Source organism: Muntiacus reevesi, chromosome 9, assembly GCF_963930625.1.
Source record: "Muntiacus reevesi chromosome 9, mMunRee1.1, whole genome shotgun sequence".
NCBI lineage: Eukaryota > Metazoa > Chordata > Mammalia > Artiodactyla > Cervidae > Muntiacus > Muntiacus reevesi.
The window spans coordinates 81,107,205-81,129,255 of NC_089257.1; the positions used below are offsets into that span (position 1 = coordinate 81,107,205).

Genomic DNA, 22,051 nt, shown 5'->3' on the forward strand with positions numbered 1-22,051 from the left:
AATATAGTAATTCAATATCTCTACACATGTAAATATGATCACAATTATTAGTCTACTTATCATCTGTCACCACACAAAGTTGCTACATAGTTATTGACTTTCCCCCACACTTTATATTTCCTATATGTGGCTCACTCATTTTGTAACTGAGTTTGTATTTATAAATGTCCTTCACCTACTCCTTCCCTATCCTGAGTCCATCCTCCGTGGCAACCACTCGTTTGTTTACTGCTTCCATGACTGTTTCTGTTTAGTAAGGTTTGTCAATTTTTTTTTTCTGGATTCCACATAGAAGTGGAAATCATACAGTATTTGTTTTCTCTGTCTGACTTATTTTGCTTAGCATAACACCTTCTAGGTCATAACACCTTCTAGGTCTATCCACGTTGTCACAGATGGCAAGATTATATTTTTTTATGGCTGAGTAAAACTTCCATTGTATATATATACATGACATTTCATTACTAGTTATCTATTTTAAATGTTATTTTTTATGTGACCCATTTTTAAAGTTTTTTTTTTTAATATGTTACAAAATTGCTTCTGTTTGTGTGTGTGTTTTCATTTTTTGCTTTTGTTCATTTTTTGGCCATGAGGCATGTAGGATCTTTGTTCCTTGACATGGGATCTAACCTACACCTTCTGCATCAGAAAACAAAATCATAACCAATGGACTGCCAGGGAAGTCCCACCAATTAATCTATTGTTGGGCACTTAGGTTGCCTCCACATCTTGGCTATTGTAAATAATGTTGTAATGAATTATGGTGCACTTTTTTCCTAATTAATGTTTCTAGTTTCTTTAAATACCCCGGAGTGGAATTGCTCAGTGATATGGTAGTTCTGTTTTTAATTTTTTCCAAGAGTTTCTGTACAATTTTCCATAATGATTGCACCTGTTTGCATTCCCACCAACATTACATCCTCTAAATCCTCTCCAACACTTATTGTTATTGATAACAGCCATTCTACAGGTGAGAGTTGATATCTCACTGTGGTTTTGATCCCTTTTCTAGAGTATTAGTTATTAGTGTTAGTTGAAAATATCTCTTTAAATACTCTGCCCATTTTTTTAACAGTTATTTTGAGGTGTTTTTTGATGTTGAGTTTTACAAGGTCTTTGTATATTTTGTATATTAACCCCTTATCAGGTAAGTTGTTCTCCCATCCAATAGGTGTCACTTTCATTTAGTTGAAATGAAATGCAATTTCCCCTGCCCCTCACTTCTGCCAGGGAAATGTTTCCTTCACTGTAGAAAGCTTTTTAGCTTGATATGGTCCATTTGTTTATTTTTGCTTTTGGTTTCCTCACTTAAGAAGGCATATTAAAAAAACACTAAAACCAGTGTCAATCGAGTACTTATCATGTTTCTTCTAGAAATTTTATGATTGCATCTCTTAAATTTGTTTTAAGCCACTTTGAATTAATATCTATGCATTATATGGGAGAATAGTCCAGTTTGATTCTTTTGCACATAGCTATCTAGTTTTCTCAACATCATTGATTTCAGAAGTTGTTGAAGAGACTATTTTTCCTCCATTGTATTCCATTGATATACATATTTGAATTTGTGTGAGGACCATACTGTTTTGGTTATGGTAGTTGGTAGTATTGTTGGAAATTAGAGTGTGTGATACCTCTAATGTTGTTCTTCTTCTTGAAGATTGTTTTGATTTGGGAGGATCTTTTGTGTTTTAATACAAATGTCAGAATTATTTGCTGCAGTTCTGTGAAGTGTCATTGGTAATTTGACAGGAGGATTGTATTGGATCTGTAGATTACTTTGAGTAGCATGTTTATTTTAACAATATTAATTCTTCCAATCCATAAACCCAGTATATATGTCCATCTGTTTGTGTCATCTTCAGTTTCTTTCAACAGTATCTTTTAGTTGTCTGAGTACAGGTCTTTTCCCTCCTTAGTTAGATATATTCATATGTACATTATTCTTTTTTAATATGATTGCATATAGGATTTTTTTCCTTAATTTCTCCTTATGATAATCTATTGATAAAGTAAAGAAATAAAGTTTTCTATTAAATTTGCATCAATCAACTTTATCAAATTCGCTGATGAGCTCTAGTAATTTTTTGTGACATCTTTAGGATTTTCTCTGAATAGTATGATATCATTTGCAAACAGTGACAGTTTTGCTTCTTTTCAAGTTCAAGCCCTTTTATTTTGTTTTCTTATCTGATTTATACGGTTAGGAACTCCAGTATCGAATTAGAGTGGGCATCCTTATCTTGTTCTTCATTGTAGCTTTTCACCACGATGATGTAAGCTGCGGGCTTGTGGAGAGTTCAACATCATAAATGGATGTTCAATTTTGTCAAAAGATTTTTCTCCAGCTTTGAGATGACCATATGATTTTTTCTTCAATTTGTTAATGTAGTGTATAACATTGACCAATTTATTGGTACTGAACTATACTGGCATCTGTAAGATAAACACCTATTGATCATGTTGTATGATCCTTTTTGTGTATTGTTGAATTTGGTATGTAAGTATTTTGTTGAGGATTTTTGCATCTATGTTCATAGGAGATATTGCCCTGCAATTTTGTTTTTCTTGTGATATCCTTGCCTGGTTTTCATATCAGGGTGATGCTCTCCTCACAAAATGAAATAGATATCATTCTTTTCTTTGAAATTCTTTGAAAATGTTTGAGAAAAATCTGTCTTTACCTTGCTTTAAATGTTTTGTGGAATCCAACTGTTAAGTAATCTGGTTCTGGACTTTGTTTTCTGAGTTTTTTAAATTATTGATTCAATATCAGTACAGGTAATTTGCTTCTTAGTATTTGCTTTTTCTTCCTTGTTCTTTCCTAGGGATTTGTCTATGTAGGTTTTCCAGTTTATTGGTGTAGATTTGTACTATTAAAATTCTTTTTATTTCTGTAGTGTCAGTTGTAGCTTCTTTTATTATTTCTGATTCTATTGATATGGATATGCTCTCTCTCTCTCTTTTTTTTTCCTTCATAAGTCCGGCTAAATGTTTATCAATTTTATCTTAGTTTTATTGATTTTTTTCATTGTCTTTTTCAAGGTATATTATATTTAATTTTGCCCTGACCATGATTTCTTTACTTCTACTAACTTTGGGTTTTGTTCATTCTTTTTTTCTAGTTCCTTTTGTTGTAAAATTGTTTCCTTGATATTTTTCTTATTTCCTGAAGTAGTACTGTATCACTATAAACTTTTCTCTAAGAACTACATAGGATTGCTTTGTATTAGTTTTCATTTGTCTACAGTTTTTTTTTTTTTTTTTTTTTTAATTTCTTTTCTGACTTCTTCAGAGAACCTTTGGTTGTTTAGTAGCATATTATTTAGCATACACATTTTTTTGCAGTTTTTTTCTTTTTGTACTTGATTTCTAGTATCATAGTATTAGAAAAGATGCTTGATATAATTTTGATTTCTTAAATTTATTGCAACTTTTTCTGTGTCATTTCATGTTGTCTATTGTGGAGAATGTTCCCTGTGCACTAGAAAAGAATATATATTTTGCTGCTTTTAAATGCCATTATATATATATATATATACACACATATGTGTGTGTGTGTGTGTGTGTGTGTGTGTGTGTATGCTTATACATGTTTGCAGCCACTTAATTTGTGTTCAAATCTTTGCTACCCTATGGACTGTAGCCCACTAGGCTCCTCAGTCCATGGGGATTCTCCAGGCAAGAATACTGGGGTTGGTTGCCATGCCCTCCTCCAGGTTCTTCACAACCCAGGAATGGAACCTGAATCTCTTATGTTTCCTGTATTAACAAGTTTGTTCTTTACCACTAGCACTACCTGGGAAGCATTTATATATACATACATACATATCCTATACACATACATATTCTAATGTGTCTTTTAAGGCCAGTGTTTCCTCAGGGATTTTCAGTCTGGATTTTCTGTCCAAAGGTATAAGTGGGGTGTTAATGTTGCTTTTTTTTTTTTTTTTAATGCGTTACCATCTATTTCTCCCTTTATATCTGTTAATATTTGTTTCATGTGTTTACTTTCTCCTATGTTGGGTTCATATATATTAACAATTGCTATATCTTCTTTTTGGATTAATTCTTATATGATAACCTTCTTTGTGCCTTGTTGCCATCCTCTCTTAAAGTTTATTTTGTCAGTAGTGCTACCTGGCTTTCTTTTCATTTCCATTTGCATGGAATACCTTTTTTCATGCCTTCACTGTTAGTTTGTATGTATCTTCTTTTTTTTCTTTAATTAATTAATTTATTTTAATTGGAGGCCAATCACTTTACAATACTGTAGAGGTTCCTGCCATATATTAACATGAATCAGCCACAGGTGTACATGTGTCCCCCATCCCAAACCCCCCTCCCATCTCCCTCCTCATTCCATCCCTCAGGGTCATCCCAATGCACCAGCCCTGAACACCCTGTCTCATGCATCAAACCTGGACTAGTAATCTATTTCACATATGGTAATATACACGTTTCAGTGCTATTCCCTCAAATTATCCCACCCTCACCTTCTCCTGCAGAGTCCAAAGGTCTGTTCTTTATATCTGTGTCTCTTTTGCTGTCTCACATACAGGGTCATCGTTGCCATCTTTCTAAATTCCATATATATGCATAAATAGACTGTATTGGTGTTTTTCTTTTTGACTTACTTCAGTCTGTGTAATAGGCTCCAGTTTCATCCACCTCATTAGAACTGATTCAAATGCATTCTTTTTAACAGCTGAGTAATATTCCATTGTGCATATGTACCACAACTTTCTTATCCATTCATCTGCTTGTGGATATCTAGGTTGCTTCCATGTCCTAGCTGTTGTAAACAGTGCTGCAATGAACACTGGGTACACGTGGCTCTTTAATTCTGATTTCCTCAGTGTGTATGCCCAGCAGTGGGATTGCTGGGTCGTATGGCAGTTCTACTTCCAATTTTTTTTGGAAACTCCACACTGTTCTCCATAGTGGCTGTACTAGTTTGAATTCCCACAAACAGTGTATACGTGTTCCCTTTTCCCTGCACCCTCTCCAGCATTTATTGTTTGTAGATTTTGTTAGCAGCCATTCTGACCAGCATGTGGTTTTAATTTGCATTTCTCTGATAATGAGTGATGTTGGGCATATTTTCATGTGTTTGTTAGCCATCTGTATGCCTTCTATAGAGAAATGTCTGTCTAGTTCTTTGGCCTACTTTTTGGTTGGGTCATTTATTTTTCTGGAATTGAGATTCAGGAGCTGCTTATATATTTTTGAGATTAATTCTTTGTCAGTTGCTTCATTTGCTGTTATTTTCTCTCATTCTGAAGATGGTCTTTTCACCTTGCTTATAGTTTCCTTCATTGTGGAAAAGCTTTTAAGTTTAATTAGGTCCCATTTGTTTATTTTTGCTTTTATTTCCATTACTGTGGGAGGTGGGTCATAGAGGTTCCTGCTGTGGCTTATTTTGGGGAGTGTTTTGCCTATGTTTTCCTCTAGCCATTTTATAGTTCCTGGTCTTACATTTAGATCTTTAATTCATTTTGAGTTTATTTTAGTGTATGGTGATAGAAAGTGTTCTAGTTTCATTCTTTTACAAATGGTTGTCCAGTTTTCCCAGCACCACTTCTTAAAGAGATTGTCTTTTCTCCATTGTATACTCTTGCCTCGATTGTCAAATATAAGGTGTCCATAGGTGTGTGGATTTATCTCTGGGCTTTCTTCCATTTGTCTATATTTCTGTCTTTATGTCAGTCACATACTGTCTTAGTGACTGTAGCTTTGTAATATAGTCTGAAGTCAGGCAGGTTGATTCCTCCAGGTCCATTCTTCTTTCTCAAGATTGCTTTGACTTTTCAAAGTTTTTTGTATTTCCATATAAATTGTGAAATTATTTGTTCTAGTTTTCTGAAAAATACCATTGGTAACTTAATAAGGATTCCATTGCTTTGAGTATAATACTCATTTTCATTATATTGAGTCTTCCAATCCATGAACATGGTATATTTCTCCATTTATTTGTGTCATCTTTGAATTTTTTCATCAGTGTTTTATAGTTTTCTATATATAGGTCTTTTGTTTCTTTGGGTATATTTATTCTTAAGTATTTTATTCTTTTCATCACAATGGTGAATGGAATTGTTTCATTAATTTCTCTTTGTCTTCTCATTGTTAGTGTATAGGATTACAAAAGATTTCTGTGTGTTAATTTTTTATCCTGCAACTTTACTATATTCATTGATTTGCTCTAGTAATTTTCTGGTGGTGTCTTTAGGATTTTCTATGTAGAGGATCATGTCATCTGCAAACAGTGAGAGTTTTACTGCTTCTTTTTCAATCTGGAATCTTTTATTTCTTTTTCTTTTCTGATTGCTGTGGCTAAAATTTCCAAAACTATGTTGAATAGTAGTGGTGAGAGTGGGCACCCTTGTCTTGTTCCTGATTCTAGGGGAAATTTCTCACCATTGAGGATAATGTTTGCTGTGGGTTTATCATATATGGCTTTTATTATGTTGAGTTATGTACATTCCATGTCTACTTTCTGGAGAATTTTCATCATAAATGGAGGTTGAATTTTGTCAAAGGCTTTCTCTATATCTACTGAGATAATCATATGGTTTTTATCTTTCAATTTGTTAATGTGGTGTATCACATTGATTGACTTGTGAAAATTGAAGAATCCTTGCATCCCTGGGATAAAACCCACTTGGTCATGATGTATGATCTTTTTAATATGTTGTTGGATTCTGTTTGCTAGAGTTTTGTTAAGGATTTTTGCATCTACGTTCATCAGTGATATTGGCCTGTAGTTTTCTTTCTTTCTTTCTTTCTTTTTTGGGTGTGTGTGTGTGTGTGGCATCTTTGTTTGGTTTTGGTATTAGGGTGATAGTGGCCTTATAGAATGAGTTTGGCAGCTTACCTCCCTCTGAAATTATCTGAAAGATTTTGAGTAGGATTGGTGTTAGCTCTTTTCTACATTTTTGGTAAAATTCACCTGTGAAGCCATCTGGTCCTGGGCTTTTGTTTCTTGGAAGATTTCTGATTGTAGTTTCCATTTCTGTGCTTGTGATGGGTCTGCTAAGATTTTCTATTTCTTCCTAGTTCGGTTTTGGGATATTATACTTTTCTAAGAATTTGTCCATTTCTTCCAAGTTGTCCATTTTATTGGCATATAGTTGCTGATAGTAGTCTCTTATGATCCTTTGTATTTCTGAGTTGTCTGTTGTGATTTCTCCATTTTCATTTCTGATTTTGTTGATTTGATCTTCTTTTTTTCTTGATGAGTCTGGCTAATGGTTTGTCTATTTTATTTATCTTCTCAAAAAACCAGCATTTAGTTTTGTTGATTTTTGCTATAATCTCCTTTGGTTCTTTTTGATTTATTTCTGCCCTAATTTTTATGAGTTCTTTCCATCTACTAACCCTGGGGTTCTTCATTTCTTCTTTTTCTAGATACTTTAGGTGTAAAGTTAGGGTATTTATTTGATTTTTCTCTTCTTTCTAAGTTAAGCTTGTATTGCTATGAACCTTCCCCTTAGCACTACTTTTACTGAATCCCATAGGTTTTTGGTTGCTGTGTTTTCATTTTCATTCGTTTCTATGCATATTTTGATTTATTTTTTTTTATTTCTTCTGTGATTTGTTGGTTATTCAAAAGTGTGTTCTTTAGCCTCCATATGTTGGAATTTTTAATAGTTTTTATTTTCCTGTAGTTGACATCTAATCTTACCACATTGTGATCAGAAAAGATGTTTGAAATGATTTCAGTTTTTTTGAATTTACCAAGGCTAGATTTATGGCCCAGGATGTGATCTACCCTGGAGAATGTTCTGTGTGCATTTGAGAAAAAGGTGAAATTCATTGTTTTGGGGTGAAATGTCCTATAGATATCAATGAGATCTAACTGGTCCATTGTATCATTTAAAATTTGTATTTCCTTGCTAATTTTCTGTTTGGTTGATCTATCAATAGGTGTAGATATTTATTCATAGGTGTAGGTTAATACCCACACCTATTAAAGTCTCCCACTCTTAAAGTAGTAAATTAAAGTCTCCCATTATTATTGTGTTACTGTTAAATTTCCCTTTCATACTTGCTAGCATTTGCTTACATATGGCATTGCTCATATGTTGGGTGAATATATAATTATAATTGTTATATCTTCTTCTTGGATTGATCCTTTGATCCTTATGTAGTGCCCTTCTTTGTCTCTTTTCACAACTTTTATTTCAAAGTCTATTTTATCTGATATGAGTATTGCTACTTCTGCTTTCTTTTGGTCTCCATTTGCATGAAATATCTTTTTCCAGCCCTTCACTTACACTCTGTATGTGTCCCTTGTTTTGAGGTGGGTCTCTGGTAGACAGCATATATAGGGGTCTTGTTTTTGTATCCATTCAGCCAGTCTTTGTATTTTGGTTGGGGCAATCAACCCGTTTACATTTAGGGTAATTATTGATAACTATGATCCCATTGCCATTTACTTTGTTGTTTGGGGCTCGAGTTTATAAACCTTTTCTGTGTTTCCTGTCTAGAGAAGATCCTTTAGCATTTGTTGAAGAGCTGGTTTGATGGTGCTGAATTCTCTCAGCTTTTGCTTGTCTATAAAGCTTTTGATTTCTCCTTCATATTTGAATGGGATCCCTGCTGGGTATAGCAATCTGAGTTGTAGGTTTTTCTCTCTCATCACTTTAATTATGTCCTGCCATTCCCTTCTGTCCTGAAGAGTTTCTATTGAAAGATCAGCTGTTATCCTTATGGGGATCCCCTTGTGTTCTATTTGTTGCTTTTCCCTTAATGCTTTGAATGTTTGTTTTCTGTGATTGATCTTCGTTAATTTGATTAATATGTGTTTTGGGGTGTTTCACCTTGGGTTTATCCTGTTTGGGACTCTGTGGGTTTCTTGGACTTGGGTGACTATTTCCTTCCCCATTTTAGGGAAGTTTTCAACTATTATCTCCTCAAGTATTTTCTCATGGCCTTCTTTTTGCTTTCTTCTTCTGGGACTCCTATGATTCGAATGTTGGGGCACTTAACATCATCCCAGAGGTCTCTGAGGTTGTCCTCATTTATTTTAATTCATTTTTCCTTTCTGCTTCATTGATTTCTACCATTCTATCTTCCACCTCACATATCCTATCTTCTGCCTCAGTTATTGTATTGTTGGTTCCTTCCAGAGTGCTTTTGATCTCAGTTATTGCATTATTCATTATTCATTGATTCTTTTTTATTTCTTCTAGGTCCTTTTAAAACATTTCTTGCATCTTCTCAATCCTTGTCTCTAGCCTATTTACCTGTAACTCCATTTTGTTTTCAAGATTTTGGATCATCTTTACTACCATTATTCTGAATTATTTTTCAGGTAGACTGCCTATCTACTACTCTTTTGTTTTGATTGGTGGGCATTTATCATGCCCATTCTGGGCATGATATCCTGCTGAATATCTCTCTGCCTATTCATTTTGTTTAGATTGCTGTGTTTGGGGTGGCCTTTCTGTATGCCTGAAGTTTGTGGTTCTTACTTATTGTGCAGGTTGCTCCCTGTGAGTGGGTTTGGACTAGTGGCTTGTCAAGGTTTCCTGGTTAAGGAAGCCTGCATCAGTGTTCTGGTGAGTGAAGCTGGATCTCTCTCTCCTCTCAATGAAGTGTCCAGACACTTTTGTGGTGTCTATGGGTTTGGTGTATATGGGCGGCCTGTATTTTAATGCTCAGGGATATGTTCTTGCATTGCTGGAGAATTAGCGTGGTATGTCTAACTCTGGAACTTGTTGGCTCTTGGTTTCAGTGTAGTTATGCAGGCTTTTGGATGAGCTCTTGTCAGAAGATCGCCCTGGAGTCAGGCGATCTCTGGTTTTCACATTTTGGATTTAAGCCTCCTGCCTCTGATTTTCAGTCTTATTCTTACAGTAGCCTCAAGACTTCTCCAGCCATACAGCACTCCTTTCTAAGAGAATGAGCTGCCTTTCTGGGTGCCTAGTGTCCTCTGCCAGTGTGCAGAAATTGTTTTGTGGAAGTTGCTCAGCTTTCAAATGAACTTTTGATGAATTTGTGGGGAAGAAAATGTTCTTCCCATCCTATTCTTCTGCCATCTTAGGACCACCTAAGTTTGTACATATCTTTAAACCTTAAGTGTGTCTTTTACATGCTTGATGTTTTTAAGGATACTGTTATATGGTTTTGCTTGTGTCCATTCAGTCACTCTGTCTTCTGATTGGAGCATTTAATCCCTTGATGTTTAAACTAATTATTGACAATTATGAACTCACTGCCATTTTCTTAATTGTTTTTGATTTTTTGTAGTATTTTATTGTTGTTCTTTTCTTCTTTTACTCTCTTCCCTTGTAATTTAATTACTGCACTTAGTGTTATATTTGAATTCTATTTTCTTTTGTGTGTGTATCTGTATTTGATAGATTTTTAGTTTGTGGTTGCCATGAGGAATGGCTTTCCTGGTGACTCAGACAGTAAAGAATCCGCCTGCAATGCAAGAGACCCAGGTTTGATCTCTGGGTTGGAAAGATGCCCTGGAGAAGGAAATGGAAACCTGCTTCAGTATTCTTACCTGGAGAATCATAAGAACAGAGGATCTTGGCAGGTTACAGTCCATGGGGTCACAAATAATTAGACATGGTTGAATGATTATCATTTTCACCATGAGGCATGTGTGTGTGTGTATCTTAACTTCAAGCGAATTTTTAAAACCCTGCATTTTTACTCCACCACTCTTTGTATTGTTTCTGACATCATATTTTACATCTTTTTATTTTGTGTATCGCTAACTCCATATGGTAGATATGTAGAAAAAGTTACTCTTTTTCTCTTTTAAACACCTAGTAAATTTATACATGATTGATTTAGCACCCTTACTGTATATTTGCTATTACCGATTTTATTTTTCCTTTTGTAGTTGTTATATTTCTAGTTTTGACTTTTTTTACTTAGAGAAATCTCTTTAACATTTTTTGTAAAACTGGTTTGGTCATGCTGGACTATTAGCTTTTGCTTGTCTTTAAACTTTTGGTCTTTCCGTCAAATCTGAATGAAAACGTTGCCACATATAGTATCCCTGGTTGTTCCATTTCTTCACTCTAAATACTTGCTGTACTGCCTTCTTGCTTGCAGAGTTTCTGCTGAAAATCGGCTGATAGCAACATAGGAATTTGTTTGTTCATAATTAGCTGCTTTACCTTTGCTTTATAAAACAAATTCACTTTATTTTTCTTTCTTTTTTTCTTTTTCTCTTTTTCCCCCCATTTTAGTTAAAGTGGGTCTTGGGTTGGTCCTCTTTGACTTAGTCTTGTTTGGAACTCTCTCTTCCTGGACTTGGATGTTTATTTCCTTTCTCAGATTAAGTAAGCTTTTAGCCACTATGTCTTCAGATATGTTTCTTCACCATCTCGTTCTCTCTTTTCCTTCTGGAATGTCTATAATTTGTTTATTAATATGCTTGATGTTGTTGAACTGTCTTTTTACTGTTTATTTCTTTTCTTTTTTCTTTCTCTGTTCAGCTCAATGATTTCCACTACTCTGTCTTCTAGCCCGCTATTCTGTTTCTCCTTATTGTTTAATTTACTGTTAATACCTTATAGTGTATTTTTGCTTTTAGTTATTAGACTATTTACCTCTGTTTGGTTCTTCTTTATATTTTCTTACTTTATTAAATTTTTCTAACTTCTCACTCTGTTTATCCAAACTTATACTGAATTCTCTCAACATCTTTAAGATCATTACCTTGAACCATCTGACAGGGAGATTGCATATCTTTATTTCACTTATTTATTCTTCTGCAGTTTATCTTGTTCTTTATTAGGAACATACTCTTTTGTCACCTATTTTGCCTGATCTGCTATTTTTACTTCTTTGTATTTGGTAGGCTGTCTATATCACTTGACCTTGGAAAAGTAGCCTTTTATAGGAGATGTCATATGCTTCCCAGCAGTGCACTCTACTCTGGTCACATAGAGGACTAGGGTTGCCCTGAATCCTGGCCGTTGTGTAGCACGCATGGTCTCCCTGTCTAGCACCAACTCCCGGAGTTTACTGAAACTCATGTCCATCCTGTCAGTGATGCCATACAGCCATCTCATCCTCTGTCGTCCCCTTCTCCTCCTTCGTTCAATCTTTTACAGCATCCAGGTCTTTTCTATTAAATCAGTTCTTCACATCAGGTGGCCAAAATATTGGAGTTTCAGCTTTAGCATCAGTCCTTCCTATGAATATTCAGGACTGATTTCCTTTAGGATTGATGGGTTGGATCTCCTTACAGTCCAAGGGACTCACAAGAGTCTTCTCCAACACCATTCAAAAGCACAAATTCTTTGGCTCTCAGCGTTCTTTATGATCCAACTCTCACATCCATACATGACTACTGGAAAAACCATAGCTTTGACTGGATGGACCTTTGTCGGCAAGGACCTTTGCTTCCAAGGAGCAAGCATCTTTTAATTTTATGGCTGCAGTCACCATCTGCAGTGATTTTGGAGCCCAGAAAAATAAAGTCTGCCACTGTTTCCATTGTTTCCCCATCTATTTGCCATGAAGTGATGGGACCGGATGCCTTGATCTTCGTTTTCTGAATGTTGAGTTTTAAGCCAGCTTTTTCACTCTCCTCTTTCACTTTCACCAAGAGGTTCTTCACTTACTCTTTGCTTTCTGCCATAAGGGTGGTATCATCTGTATATCTAATGTTATTGATATTTCTCCCGGCAATCTTGATTCCAGCTTGTGCTTCATCCAGCCCCACGTTTCTCATGATGTACTCTGCATATAAGTTAAATAAGCAGTGTGAAAATATACAGCTTTGACGTACTCCTTTCCCAATTTGGAACCAGTCCAGTGTTCCACGTCACATTCTAGCTGTTGTTTCTTGATCTGCATACAGATTTCTCAGGAGGCAGGTGAGGTGGTTTGGTATTCCCATCTATTTAAGAATTTTCCACATTTTGTTGTTGTGATCCACACAGTCAAAGGCTTTGGCATAGTCAGTAAAGCAGAAGTAGGTGTTTTCTGGAACTCCTTTTCTTTTTCAATGACCCAACGGATGTTGGCAACTTAATGTCTGGTTCCTCTGCCTTTTCTAAATCCAGCTTGAATACCTGGAAATTCTCAGTTCACATACTGCTGAAGCTTAGCTTCAAGATTATTGAGCATTACTTTGCCTAAGTGTGAGATGAGTGCAATTATGTGGTAGTTTGAACATTTTTTGCCATTGTCTTTCTTTGGGATTGGAATGAAAACTGAGCTTTTCCAGCCCTGTGAGCACTGCTGAGTTTTCCAAATTTGCTGGCATATTGAGTGCAGCACTTTCACAGCACCATCTTTTAGGTTTGAAATAGCTCAGCTGGAATTCCATCACCTCCACTAGCTTTGTCTGTATTTATGCTTCCTAAGGCCCACTTGACTTCACACTCCAGGATGTCTGGCTCTAGATGAGTGATCACAACATCCTGGTCATCCAGGTCATTAAGATCTTTGTGTATAGTTCTTCTGTGTATTCTTGCTACACCTTCTTAATATCTTCTGCTTTTTGTAGGTCCATGCCATTTCTGCCCTTTATTGTGCCATTCTTTGCATGAAATATTCCCTTTGTATCTCTAATTTTCTTGAAGAGATCTCTAGTCTTTCCCATTCTATTATTTTCCTCTATTTATTTGCATTGATCATCTAGGAAGACTATCTTATCTCTCCTTGCTATTCATTGGAAATCTTCATTCATATGGATACATCTTTCCTTTTCTCCTTTTCGTTTCACCTGTCTTCTTTTCTCAGCTATTTTTAAGGCCTCCTCAGACAACCACTTTGCCTTTTTGCAGTCCTTTTTCTTGGGGATGGTTTTGATCATGGCCTCCTATATGATGTTACAAACCTCCATCCATAGTTCTTCAGGCACTCTATCAAAGCTAATCACTTGAATCTATCTGTCACTTCCACTGCATAATTGTAATGGATTTGATTTAGGTCATACCTGAATGGTCTAGTGGTCTTCCCTACTTTCTTCATTTTAAGTCTGAATTTGGCAATAAGGAGCTCATGATCTGAGGTGAAGTCAGCTCTCAGTCTTGTTGTTGCTGACTGTATAGAGCTTATCCATCTTCAGCAACAAAGAATATAATCAGTCTGATTTCCATATTGACCATCTGGTGATGTCCATGTGTAGAGTCTTCTCTTGTGTTGTTGGTAGAGGGTGTTTGCTATGACCAGTGCATTTTCTTGGCAAAACTCTGTTAGCCTTTGCCCTGCTTCATTTTTACATCCATCACCATAATTGCTTGTCACTCCAGATATCTTGTGACTTCCTACTTTTGCATTCCAATTCCCCATGATGAAAGGACATCTTTTTTTTTTTTTTATTGCTGTTAGTTCTAGAAGGTCTTTTAGGTCATTATAGAACCATTCACTTTTGGCTTCTTCAGCATTAGTGGTTGGGGCATAGACTTGGATTACTGTGACATTGAATGGTTTGCCTTGGAAACAAATAGAGATCATATTATCATCTTTGAGATTGCTCCCAAGTACTACATTTCAGACTTTTGTTGACTATGAGGGCTACTCCTTTTCTTCTAAGGATTCTTGCCCACAGTAGTAGATATAATGGTCATCTGAATTAAATTTGCCTATTCCAGTCAATTATATCACTGATTCCTAAAATGTAGATGTTCCTTCTTATCATCTCCTGTTTGATCACTTCCAATTTAACTTGATTAGTTCAATTGTATGATTAGTTCATATATCTACAGACTTCCTTTAGGAAGTCTTCCTTCCTTTCTGTATTATCAGTGCCTAACATAGTTTTTGGTATACAGCTTGCACTGAAAAAAATGCCTGTTAAATGAATTGAGGAAAATATTTGTTTTATTTGTGGTCAATAAGCTTCCAATCACACATTTCAACCTTATAGTCTGTCACATGTGACTCTCAGCTGTATCATTAATTGTATGAATTAGTTGGATAGGTATAATCGTGTAAGCTGCAGTTCTAGTTAAAGCTCCACTATCAAACTCTGCATGAAATTCTGGACTTGGAAAACAGATCTGAGAGAAAATAAAGCCTGAGGTCTTGTGATTCTTTATTACAAACTTCCTCCTCCAGATTACTTGTCTTTTAGTCCATACCTTTTATAATAAGTGCAGAAAGAAGCTTATTTCAGTTTATAATTTGAACCTGAATTTTAGAGTTCTTGTAGTAAAATTTTTACTTTAACTCATTTTTCACCTTAAAGATCAAAATAGAACATAGAAACAGATTTTTTTTTTAACTTCCCGTGAGTACATGCTAAGTCACTTCAGTCATGTCCAACTCTTTGTGACCCTATGAACTGTAGCCCACCAGGCACCTCTGTCCATGGGATTCTCCAGGCAAAACTACAGGAGTCAGTTGCCATTCCCTTCTCCAGGGGATCTCCCTGACAGAGGGATCAAACCTGCTGTAAGTGACAATAAGATAATCAAAGCTTCATCCATAAAAATTCTTTTTTTTTTTTTTTTTTTTTTGCATTTCTCTTTTTGATATATAGAATGCTTATTCTTACTAAGTTCTCTGATGAGCACCTGCAAAGTAACTGCTTTCTCTTAACCGTGAGATCAAAACAACCAACAGTATTTTTATTCAGACTATTCTCTCTAGTCGCCATTCCTGCTCCAATTAAGAATTTTTTTTCACATCAATCTGGTCTCAGATCAACCAGAATCTTGCCTGACACAAGGACTACTTTTACATTAAAAATAATCGAGGTTTACTCTTTTTTATTCTAGGAGAAAAGATTTAAATGAAAAAAGCACACTTTTCATCAAAGTGCAGGCTTTTCTTTAGTATTTCTGTGTATGTCTTTATGAGACAAAAATGATCTATTCACAATTGAAAAAAATCCATTTATTATTGTACTGCTGATGCTATAGCTCCTAGGAAGCAATGACACAAAGACAATTCCAGGAGAAACTGTTGAATTGTACCTGTATTAACAGATGATACAAAATAAAGCAGTTAGGGCTGATATTACCCTTTGAGTCATTGAGATCTCAAAACACAATTCAGGTCATAGTTATTCTATAATTTTCTTTTCTGTGTCTAATTTCTAGGCTATACCCATACTTCAATTTATGAGAAATAGGCATTCATTTGGGATTGTTTGCTCTTAAAATATTTTAACTATAATAAGTTGATTTGAAAAGTCATAATGAGCACAATAAAAACTTGTAGTAAATGTATTAGAAGATAAGTATATATACTTTTAAGAAAACATTTAAGAAATTTAGTTAGAATAAATTGATATCCAAATAGCTTTCCAGAATTTATAAATTCAATGAGGATGAAAAGAGGAAAATAAAACCATATTATCTCTAAAGAGATATTACAACCCCATTGCTCACGGTGTTGTGTTTGTAAGAGTAGTCAAAGGAAGTTAACTGGAAGCCTTGTCATGCTGTTTTCAGATTGAGGGCGTTTGTTGGGGAAAACAAGAAAGACAGCTTCTATCTTTAAGTGTCAATGAAAATGAGTTTAAAGCCACGCATTATGTACATTTGAAAGTTAATGAAACTGGTTTTTATTAGAAGTTGGTGTGTAGCTTTTCAAACCACCAAAAAAATCAGTAGAATAGATTTTCCTTTTTGTTTTACCACTTTACTTATTTATAGTAACTATTATATACTTAACTATTTACAATGAAGTGCAGTGTAGGTAAAATCCTAAACACTTTCCTCAATAATGAATTCCTTCCTATTTATTCATTCTGCCTTGACTGTTTACTAGTCCTTCATGGTTTTGAATGTATTTTAAAAGGTTGGATTGTAAATTCAGCAAATTTTAAATTGTAAGTCCTCTCTGAAAGATGTAATTTATAGAATTTCTCTTAGAATATTAAAGTTGATGATTTATCTCTTTCATATCCATTCAGTATATTTTCTTGACTGCTTACCTTCATCATTCATCAGATTAACAAACATTAAATTTGAGGGTCTACATTGTATTATTATGAAACAACACAACTTTAGCAGGAAATGATGACAAGTTTTTTGTTTTTTGTTTTTTTAAAATCTCCTTTATAATTTATAGTGATAGGAAAGGCAGAACATTTTCAAGAAGCATTTCTCACCAGGGTAACAAGATTTGACAAAATGGGAATTCTAAGACAATGTTTATTTATAAAAATATTGAACTCCTATCATTTCCAAGAAGCTATTGTAAAACTCAGTTATTTAATCAACCAAGCCTAAGAAAAAAGGAAGGTACAAATGTACTGAACTATGAATAGATTAATAAAAAATAAAAGAAGTATAAATAATGCATACCATTCTTTTTTAAGGCCACTTTATTTTTAGGGCAATGTTTTTAAATTGTGCAAATGCAAGAAAATTTAAGGGAAGACAATTGAAACTCAATGTGTTAGTCCTTCATACATTCAAGTGAGTGTTTCAATAACTATAATATTTCTAGAATAATCAAAATGGATGAGTATAATTAATTTGTACACACCATCCCAGGCTTACATAAAACGAAAGTAACATGACATTTTCACTCACATTTATAGAAAAGGAGTCCTTATATCTTCATTATATTTTGCTTGAGTGCACAAGTCTCTCTAATTTGGCAAATTCATGCTGGGTTTTACATACCATTTTTAGCATGATTACATACCATTTTCAGACAGATAATTAGGAAGCGGTTTGGGCACCAGACACCCCAACCACTTCTGTTCTTTATATGCATGAGTGGCTTTGATTGGTAGTAGAAAAATTAATATGTAAAAACTATTATAAGAAATACAGTAACTATTCAATGTGTTATGTAGCTATTGTTTAATTTCTCCCTACACTGGCAATTTGTATGCACTATACATAGAAATTAGGAACGCAAACATAGTCTGAAAAGCGTGATATTTAAAATTGGATGGTAGAGATTTATTGTTAAAACTTTCCTCTCACTGCTCCACAAAGAGAAAGAAACCTTGTTTAGATAATGATAGACAAGTAAGGACACGTTACAAGGGCAGTGTATCTTCAAGCTCCTTCCTGCGTCGCATCTGAGCGCTGTGTTCCGTTCGCAGATCTGGGCAACTTCAGCGGCCGGACGAGGAGCGCGGTGTCCGTGCGGGAAGGCCAGGGCGTCGTCCTCCTGTGCTCGCCGCCGCCTCACTCGCCAGGTAGGTCGCCTCCCGTTTCCTGTCCGCTCCTCTCCTCCCGTGTGCGCCTTCCTTTAGACCAGGGAACATTCAGGTGACATGTGCGTGGCTTTCTCGATGTGTATCAGGGTACCGGATGAGTAAGTAAAGACCATATTCTCTAAATGCCGCAGGCCAGGAGACTGAGCTCCTCTGATAAGACCCCTGAGTGCGGACCGTCCTGCTCGCGGATGTCTCTGCCTGCCACCAGGAAGGAATATACTACCCGGAGCACAGGGAAAGTGATAAGCTGACAGAGTTAGGGACTTTTCAGAATTGTTGGGAATGTCAGAGTTGAGTTAAATGAACACCAATGCGCCTCTTGTGTTAGAAGATAAGCTGGAGACCGGGTTGTTTATGGCGTAATTTTTCACACTGGAACAAAAGATGTGAAGAAATATTTCTTGAGTTTCATACAGCTATGATTTGCTTGTTATTTTCTGACCACTTGAGTTTTTGTTTGTAAAAGTTATCATGATAGGTAAGTATTTCTCAGGGTTTGAAGTACAGAATAGTCAACTGTGCTCAGATTAATTGTTTCCCCTCTCGCCCAACTCACAGATAATTATATCCATTTGGTTTAAGTTCTATAATTAGAAGTGAGTACCTCTTTGCAACTCAGTTAAGTTTTCCTGTAATGCAGTTTAAGAAAGGCCAGCATCAATTAAAGAGAAAGAGAGAGAATCAAATGTCTATTTCTACATGAGAAATAATGAAGATTTTAGTTAACAAGTGGAAACCGATTTCAGGATCCTGGTAACCTCAATCAGTTTTTCTTTTTTGTTTAGAGTGAAAATCAAACTTGTCTCTAGGTTGCATTGCTAGTGTAATATTGGGGCCCAATTTTGTCCTATCATAGATAATCCTTATCATACTTTGCAATAAGACCTCAAATCAGTTTTCTTAAAGTTTCTCATCTCTATCAGGCCCTAACTTTCTTTTTAATTGAAAGAAAAGTAAGCTAAGTTTCAACAGGAAAATATTTTTTTAAATATTTTACTTTGAAACTGAGATAATAATCACTGTGAGGAATAATTTCTGAGTTATATCAACTTAATTCCAATATGTCAATCCAGTTGTTCCAATCCTTTTGTGAGTAGTTTGTGAACTTTACAGAAAACATATCCAGTCTTACCTACATGTGTTTTACCTTTTTCAAAATGGATTTTAGTAGGCTTAAGAGAATCCTATGAAATTAATATGTTTAATGTTGGTTATTACATTTAGTTTGAAGAGAAGTATTAGATAAATAAGTGTTAGAGATAAAAAAGGAGGGGAAGATGGAGAGGGGCTAGGGAAAGGAGGAAGACGAGGCAACAGACTCTGCAGAGGATGAAAGTGTTCATCAGCAATTTTACAGGGATTAGCAATATGCAGTGACTCCCATGGGAAAAAAGCAAGATTTTCTCTGAGATACAATCTATGTTGTAGGGCTGTTGGAACATATGTTAAAAAATGAAATGAAAGAGAATGCGTCAAGAAGCAAAACTGTAAGATTACACATAAACAAATTATCCAATTGGCAGAGAAAACTATATACAGAAGATTTATAATGGGAAAACAATAGTATAATGAATTGTATACATGACAAGCATAAGATAAGAATATGTATGAATAATTGATTGAATAAATAAAAATGTGTTCTTTGAGATCAACAAGAATAAAGCTGGCTTATTTGTTATTGTATTGTATGACAATATATGTGTCATAAGAAATAGTAGACTTATTAGATAATTTAAAATTATAGACAAAGTTATATTCTACTAGGTACACATGTTGAAGTGTTACATGAAATGACTTATTCAAACATCAGTGTTAGCATAACAGAATTTTGGGGGACACATGCATGACCCGAAATAACGAGTAGCTCAGCTTCCAGGCCAATGTCTAACACTTACAAGTTGGTCATTTATCCCTTGATTAGCCAAATCTTATAATATATCTCTAGCTTTTTGTTGAGCATGTCAATTATATTCTGGTTCCAATTGAAACTTGCACATCCCACAAAGACATGGCTTCCACTGCAGCCCTTTAATGTTATGGCTGTTTATTCTGTCAGATTGTTTATGTGCCATTCAAAGTGAGATTGGAACACATATTCTCCTTTCTCCTCATTGCACATTCTCTATTCTCCTTACAAAAAAAGGACCCCTCCGTTTTTAAAATTTCAATTTAGACTCTGCAAATCTTCGTTGCTGTCATTTACACACTCCCAGCTTACTCCTTTTCATTTTGTCTTCCTTTTGCCATTCCAAGGTCTTGTTTTACAATCATTCTCAGGCACTTCATCTGCTATTACCCGCCGCTATGGTTTCGTAACTGGGCTTCCAGTTAAGTTAGCACTAGTGGTAAAGAATCTGCCTGCCAATGCAGAAGACACAGGGGACTCAAGTTTGTTCTCTGGATCAGGAAGATCTCCTGGAGTAGGAAACAGTACCCTACTCTAGTATAGGAAATGGCACCCCACTCCAGTATTCTTTCCTGGAAGATTCCATGTGCAAGAGGAGCCTGGCAGGCTACAGGCCATGGAGCCACAAAGAGTCGGACTTGGCTGAGCGACTGAGAATACGTACGTTTTCTGCTCACTGCTTCCTTGATTCCAGGAACACTTCAACCTCACTGAAATCTGCAAATCTTAGATTCTACCTCCTTTTCACCTTTGTTCCCCTTCTTTGAGTCTCATTTTTCTCCTTCAATCATTATCACTTTTTTTAGTTACAACCTTAATTACTTCAACCTTCTTTTGCCTCACAACACTCAGCAAAATCGTAATCCCAATGTAAACCCATTCTTCAACCTGAAACTACTCAACTTTATATGACTATAAAGGGAATTCCCTTGCGGTCCTGTGCTTAGGAGTCCACCCTTTCATTGTCAAGGGCACATGTCCAATCCCTGGTCAGTCTGGGAACTAAGGTCCCACAAGCCTCACAGTGTAGCAAATACATATGTATATACATATGAATGTATATATGACACTATGAAAATAATTAGGCACATTAGTCTAAATTTTGGGGCTTCCCAGGCGGTGGTAATGGTAAAGAACCTGCCTGCCAATGCAGGAGACATAGAGATGTGGTTTGGATCTCTGGCTTGGGAAGATTCCCTGGAAGAGGGCATGGCAACCCACTCCAATATTCTTGCCTGGAAAATCCCATGAACAGATTCCCTGGTGGACTACAGTCCATAGGGTTGCAGAGTCAGACACGATTGAAGTGACTCAGCACTCATGCATACAGTCTAAATTTAAAATCCAAACTATGAATCTCAAGTGCACTTATGCTGACCAGAAATTAAGGGGGGAAAAAACCAAACCTAGCCCTCTCACTGTAATTTTGTCAAACCTTCAATATGTCTCCCATCATTCAATTTTTCTCCCATCCTCACTTTCAGCTGATAACCATTTCATTGTGAAAAGAAAAACAATTAGAAGATAACTTACACAAGCCTTCATCACCAAATTACACACTCATTAACATTTGTTTCATATTCTAACCTCTCTTCTTTAGTATAGATGTACTGCTGTGCTCCTAAGGCCCATCCTTCAACCTGTGTACTGTAATTCATCCTTATTTATCTACTTAAATAAATCACTTTAGTAATTCTCTGTTATGCTCTTCTAAATTTTCACCACAGATTGTTTACTTTCTTCTGGGTCATTCCTAACAGGGTACAACCATACAGTCCCCTCCTCCATCTGAAAGCAAAACAATGCAAAGCAAACCTCTCCTCTTTCAGCTACCACCTCATTTTTTTCTGCTTCTCTCCATAGCAAACTCTTCAGAGGCTTTGTATGTGCATTATCCAGTTCAACTCTGATGCTGTCTTTTTGTCTGTTTCTTGCTTTCTGCCCTCTTTCTCTGTCTCTTTCTCTAACCTTTTAATAGATTTATTGAGAGCCAGTTTCTATCCCAGAACACTCACCTGTTTTAAGTGTAC

General features: G+C 35.6%; 1 protein-coding gene across 1 annotated transcript in view; it reads left to right on the forward strand.

Moving 5' to 3' along the window:
* Positions 1-22,051, forward strand: part of CNTN5 (contactin 5) — a 1,527,443-nt gene that overhangs the window by 1,044,882 nt on the left and 460,510 nt on the right. Inside the window, exon 7 of the mRNA XM_065944251.1 lies at positions 17,999-18,094. Coding sequence (XP_065800323.1) covers positions 17,999-18,094 — 96 coding nt within the window. The remainder of the gene's footprint in view (positions 1-17,998; positions 18,095-22,051) is intronic.